The 5,543-nt window shown below is 63.9% G+C and overlaps 2 protein-coding genes across 2 annotated transcripts; both read right to left on the bottom strand.

The window, feature by feature from the left end:
• Window positions 1–311: 311 nt before the first annotated feature.
• On the bottom strand, window positions 312–1,567 carry LOC141939852 (erythroblast NAD(P)(+)--arginine ADP-ribosyltransferase-like). The gene is made up of 3 exons (XM_074860428.1): window positions 886–1,567; window positions 438–476; window positions 312–340 (listed from the first exon to the last, which is right to left on the bottom strand). The coding sequence occupies exons 1-3, from the start codon at window positions 1,565–1,567 to the stop codon at window positions 312–314; spliced, it is 750 nt and encodes a 249-aa protein (XP_074716529.1).
• A 684-nt stretch (window positions 1,568–2,251) lies between these two features.
• LOC141939850 (uncharacterized) lies at window positions 2,252–5,191 on the bottom strand. Its single transcript, XM_074860426.1, has 3 exons — window positions 4,868–5,191; window positions 3,060–3,256; window positions 2,252–2,943 (listed from the first exon to the last, which is right to left on the bottom strand). The coding sequence occupies exons 1-3, from the start codon at window positions 4,910–4,912 to the stop codon at window positions 2,280–2,282; spliced, it is 906 nt and encodes a 301-aa protein (XP_074716527.1). The 5' UTR covers window positions 4,913–5,191; the 3' UTR covers window positions 2,252–2,279.
• Between the last annotated feature and the right edge of the window lie 352 nt (window positions 5,192–5,543).

The raw sequence follows: 5,543 nt of genomic DNA, 5'->3' as shown, positions 1-5,543 counted from the left end.
TCCTTTGGGGACCAGCGAAAAGCTGGGCAGGGACACCCCCAAAATCAGCCCTGCCACTGCGTGTCCGCCCCCTGCGTCCCCATCGGCACCAAGCCCCATTCCCCATTCTGCTGAAGGCCTCATCCGGGCTCCGCGGGTCCCCGTGGGGACACACCGTCCCCGTGTCCCCAGCCCCCCCATCCCGCTGCTGTCGCCGTCAAGCCGGTGGGTCCCGGTCGCGACCCCGTTTCCTCACTGTGGCTCGGTGGCCTCGTGGCTCATGGGCGACCGGCCGCTGCCAGGGCCGTGGCTGCCAGGAGGAGCCCCCAGAATCACGGGGCGTCCCTGGGGACGCTCCTGCCTGGGGGTGTCACAGAGGAGGAGTCAGGGGCAGCCGGGGGTGAGGGGGGTCTGGCTGGGGGCTGCCCGCCCCGGCTGCAGCAGGTCTCTGGGCTCACCTGCGCTGAAGACACACGCCCGGCTCTGGCATCTCTTCTCTGCCGAAACAACCAACCGTCCGCACGGGCCCCGCGCTGCTCCTCCCCGTGCCGTGCCGTGTTGTACCACGCCATGCTGTGCTGTCCTGCGCCGTCCTCCGCATGCCATGCTGTGCCGTGCCACGTTACGCCCTGACATGCCGTGTCATATCACGCCATGCTGTGTTGCACCATGCCATGCCATTCAGTGCCGTGCCATGCTGTGCCGTGCCGTGCCGTGCCACGCTTCGCTGCCAATCGCCCCCACTGCAAACCCCGGGGCAGAGCGGCCGGGAGACGTGCAAGGACGCACGCCCGAAGGCAAACTCCCCCCGTCCCCCTCCCCACGAGCAAGAACCCCCTTTCCCGGCAGAGCTGGTGGGAAGGGGCCACCCCCCCGTCCCCCCCCACCCCGCAGCGGGGGCGTCACCTTTCACCAGCTCGCAGTTGTAGGTGCTGCGCGCGTCCTGGGAGCGGAGTTGGATGAGGGCTCTGTTCCCATTGCGGGCGACGTCGGTGACCTCGAAGCTCTCGAAGGGCGGGATGAGGACCTCCTCCTCCCCGGGGAAGGAGGAGAAGTTGCTGATGCGGGCGCCGTAGCAGGTCTCCACCAAGAAGATGGTGTCCTGGCCAAAGAGCTGGCTGGTCTTGTTCTGGAGGGAGGTGGAGGTGAAGCGGCCGAAGCGGACGGACTGGTGCTGCTGGGCAGTGAAGTGGACGCCCTGGACGCCCCGGTAGATGTGGTGGCAGCGGCGGGGCTGGGCGTCGTGCAGGACACACAGGGCCTCAGTCAGGAGGAAATGCAGCGTCTTGAAGCAGAAGGCGCCCAGATATTTCTCGCGGGAGCGCCCGGCCTCGCGCACGGCCGCGTTGAACTCCCGGTACAGGGGTTCCTGCAGCGTGTACGCCAGGAGGGCGACCGCGTGCTCCGGCCGCAGCGCCGGCGGCTGGGGGACGTGGCCCTGCCGGTTCCGCCGTTTGGCGGCGGCGAGGGTCCAGGCCTCAGCATAGACGCAGTTGCGGGCGAACTCGCTGCGGTTGAGCTCCTCCAGCTCCTCCTCCATCATGCGGCCGCAGCTCCGGTACTGGTCGTCGAAGGAGTTGGGGGCCATGTCCAGTGCCACCTCCTGGAGGGGGTCAAGATCTCGCCAGCGTGGGGGGGTGCCGGCTCTGACCTGGAGCCGGGGGAGTTTGAAGAAGCTTCAGCCACCGCTGTAGCCCCTCCCCTGCTACCAAAAACCCCTCCACACCCACAAACCCAACCCCCGCCCCGCCCCGAGCAGGAAACCCCCGGGGGATAAATTGCAGGGTGCAAGATCCCGCCAGGGGCTCGGCCCTTTCCTGCAGGACCTGAGGCCAGATCCGGCCCCGCTGACCTGCGATGCGGAGCTGGCACTGACCCCCCACCCCCCTGCCGTCACGCTGCTGAGGACGGGGCAGGTTGTGGCATGGGTGGTGCTGACGGGGGGGCATCCCCATGGGGCCGGGCCCCCACCCGCAGCCCCCGGGCTCTGGAGGGGGTCAGGAGGCAGGGTGCAGGCAGGCACAGTCCCTGCCTGCTCTGGCAGGAGCAGCTCTGGGCCAAGCAAATGTCCCCGTCGTGGTGCTTAGGGACGCGGGGCCGGACAGAGGTGACAAAGCCCAGGGGAGCTTGGAGCCAGGACCTGGGGGAGACCCAGCAGAGGAGGGGGGGGCCAGCAAGGGACCCAAAGGGGAGGTTTGGCAAAGGGATGGGGAGAAGGCACATCAAGGGCTGGGTGGAAGAACCACGGCACCAGGGATGGAGAAAAGATAATTTTAATTTTTTCATGTTTTAAGATGGTGTCACCCCTGTCTGGTTCCCAGCCCTACACCCCCGTCTGCTGTCTCCAGGGTGCCCGTTGCTCCTCTGGGAACAGCGTTGTCACCTCGGGGGCTTGCGGAACCAGCAGCAGCAGCAGGACTGTAAGCACCATTCCAGCAGGCCTTGAGACACCTCCAGAGCCGGGCACTTCTGTCCGGTGCCATGTTGTTCCTGCTGATCTTGTCCCCATCCACAGCCTCGTCTGTGTCCAGGAGCCCCCGTGGCAGCTCCACTCTCTGCCCATTGAGCCACATTTTGGCTCCTGGCCGCAGCAGCTTCGCCTCCACCTCCATGCAGGTGGGGGGCTGGAGGCGCTCCTTGGGGAGGGTGCCATCGCCGCCCGCTGTTGCGACCAGCCCCTGATTGTCCTCGGGGTACTGGGTGTGTCCCGAGCTCTCTTGTGCCACCAGCTCCTCCATGGCAGCAATCCTGCACTCCGGGATGCAGAAGCAGCTGTCCCCTGATGAAATGGAGCCACTCGTCGAGGAGTGTATCCAATGCGGCTGATACAAGCGCTGCCTGGGCAGGTCACAGAAGAAGCTGTCCAAGGAAACGGAGCTGGACATCAAGGGGGGGCTCGAGGAGTACATCCTCCTGGGTAGCCGCTGCCACAGGTCGCCCGTGCTTGGTGCCTTCGCGATGGCACTGCAGAGGAGCAGAGGGAAGTGAACCTGCTGCACCCCGCCGACCCCTCCGGCGGGACGGGCAGGGCACGGGCTGAGGGGCTGGGGCAGGATCTGGGGGTCTCCCCCGGCACTCACCATGTCTCCAGGGTCGGTGCAGGCTCCTTCATTCCTCTCTTTGTTGGTGGAGAAGCCGCCCAGGAAGGAGTTTGCTCAGGCCTGCCGTGGGGTGTCGGCTGTTTGCAGGGTGCTTGGGGCCGCGACCGCTCAGCACTTGGCTTCTGCATCTGGGCTTTCGCTCTCCTTCTGCAACGTTTCTCCTTTTTCCTCATCCCCTGCAGGACCCCAAGAGCTGGGTGAGACGGGAGCAGCTCTCAGGCCCACACCACAGCTCCCACCACCACCCAACAGCATCCCACCCCCTGGCACAGTGCGGTGCAGCGTCACCTACACAGAAGCTCTTGGCCGTCGACGTAGCATTGCTCAGGACGAGCAGCACGTTGAGCATCAGTAGCGGGAGCCTCTGGGCCAGGGTGGGCCCGTTGCCACGCGCCATGACTGTGGGCCCAGTGTGGCTGCGGCCTTTTATACTGGGGCAGGCGGGCGGAGCCCCCTTTGTGACATCACAGGGCGGGCAGAGCCCCCTTTGTGACACCCGGCAGCCCCCCCTGCCACGTCCTTCCCCCTGCGAGGGGCTCAGGAGGGGCTGGGGTGTCCCCCTCGAAATCAGGGACCCCTGTGTCGGCACGGCGCGGCGCGGCACGCTTGGAGGCTCAGAGCCAAACCGCTCGGGTCCCCGGGGCCAACGTAGCTGCGAGACCCCGTAGCTGAGGCCAGGCCCCGGCGCGTTGGGACGTGGCGCTTTCTGCCTGCCTGCGTGTAACGCCCGAGATCCACGTAGGAACCTTCACGGGACCATCTTTGTGTCCCGTCCCAATGGGGGGGTAGCGAGTAGCGGGGCGTTGCCCGCCGATCCCTCTGTGCTTCCATAGTTGCCATTTACTGATCAGCACTGGCCAAAGGAACGACCGCATCCGCTCCGGCTGAGGGACCTCTGACTCTTGTGCCACAGCGACGGCGGCTCTTTTTCTGCCGCAAACTGAGGTTTGGGTGTTGAGTGCTGAGAGCTTGGATTTGTGAGCCCAAAGTCTCAAGAAAAGGGGGGAGCGCATGCCTGCTAGCCGATGGCTGCCAGCAGTTGGTGCTCATTGCTGTGAGGGGCCTCGGACAGGATTGTGCCCAAGGACGTCATTTTTGCAGCTCTGATGGGTCTTGATACTGGGACTGGTGTCCCGATACACGGAATGGGGTCCTGATACTGGGGCTGGGGCCTTGATACTGGGGCCTGGGGTCTCCATACTGGGCCTGGAGTTCTGTCACTGGGGCTGGAGTCCCGATAGTGGGGCTGGGGTCTTGCTACTTGGGTGGGGCCCGATCCTGGTGCTGGGGAGCACCCACCAGAGGCAGGGGGTGGCAGCTGGATTGTGGGGCTGGATTTGGGGGTGGGGGTACAGATCTTAGGGGGGGCTAGATGCTGGACTCGGGGGGGGGATCCTGGACTGGGGGTGGGTGCTGGGCTCAGGGAGCCCCCCCCCCCCTTCCTCCCTAGCCTGCCGTGAGCTCTGGGCTGGGGTATCCCTGCAGCCCCCTCCAGCACAGCGGGGATCAGCCCCTCTGCCTGCCGCCCTGTATTAAATTTAATAAGTTGCTTTAAATTGTACTAAGTTGTAGTAAGTTGTATTAACTTGTAGCGGCCAAAATAATTCACACGTCACAATGTTCTTCTTTCTTTCTGCAGGGCAGGGGCTGTTTATTTTCTTTAATATCTCTTTTTCTCTCTTCTTACATTAATACATACTCAGACAATAATACATACTTTTGCTCTCATCCAAGCTCTTACTTCATAATACGCAAATCAGCACCTAGACAGTCATCAATACTCTTACCCCACAGACAGTTCCACACCACGCAGGCAGTCTCGGTGCTGCCATCTTCTTCACACTAGCACGGCTTCGTATCTCTCTTCCAAGGCCTGCTTCTCCTCCAAGCCTTGCTGCTTCTCCAGGCCTCTGCGGGCCTACGCAGATCCACCTTCACCGAGCTCTCTGGCTGAGCTCTCTGGCTGAGCTCCCCAAAAGCTGACCTCTCTCCCCAAGCTGACCAACCAAAGTCCATTTGGCTAAGTATTGACTCTCCCACAGCTGTGCAGGGCTGACAGGCCAATGCCAACTTGCCTCTTAATCATTTACCAGTAAGACATAATTTGACTCTTAACAATAGAATCTCCCACAGCTGCACAGAGATGACACTCCCCCTCCCCCCCCCCCCCCCCAAGCCGGAGTGAGGGGCTCTGAGCCCCAACGAACTCACTGCAATGATGGGGGCGGCAGGTGGGGACCCCCCAGCGCAGGGTGGGGGCTGGCCCTCACTTGTCCCCCCCTCAGTGCCCCCTGTGGGGTCCCACCCGTGACCCTGCCCAGCCAGAGCGGCCATGGAACCCTGCAAGGGCTGCCCAGGGGGAGCACTGGGGGTACTGGGACACTGGGGGCACTTGGAGTACTGAGGACACTGGGGGCACTGAGAGTATTGAGGGCACTGGGAGGACTGGGGGACACTGGCAGC

Source organism: Strix uralensis, chromosome 2 (assembly GCF_047716275.1).
Source record: "Strix uralensis isolate ZFMK-TIS-50842 chromosome 2, bStrUra1, whole genome shotgun sequence".
NCBI classification, from domain to species: Eukaryota; Metazoa; Chordata; class Aves; order Strigiformes; family Strigidae; genus Strix; species Strix uralensis.
Note: the sequence above shows the minus strand (reverse complement) of the source record. Positions and strands in the feature narration are given on the sequence as shown.

Bases quoted from the DNA above. Each gene is read 5' to 3' on its own strand.
- LOC141939852 (XM_074860428.1), bottom strand. From the start codon at position 1,567: ATGGCCCCCAACTCCTTCGACGACCAGTACCGGAGCTGCGGCCGCATG. The intron at 477-885 runs GTGACGCCCCCG...TTGTTTCGGCAG, and splicing joins CAACTGCGAGCTGGTGAAAG to AGAAGAGATGCCAGAGCCGG. The intron at 341-437 runs GTGAGCCCAGAG...TGACACCCCCAG, and splicing joins GGCGTGTGTCTTCAGCGCAG to GCAGGAGCGTCCCCAGGGAC.
- LOC141939850 (XM_074860426.1), bottom strand. From the start codon at position 4,912: ATGGCAGCACCGAGACTGCCTGCGTGGTGTGGAACTGTCTGTGGG. The intron at 3,257-4,867 runs GTAAGAGTATTG...GGGGTCCTGCAG, and splicing joins GGTGTGGAACTGTCTGTGGG to GGGATGAGGAAAAAGGAGAA. The intron at 2,944-3,059 runs GTGAGTGCCGGG...GCTCCTCTGCAG, and splicing joins GCACCGACCCTGGAGACATG to TGCCATCGCGAAGGCACCAA.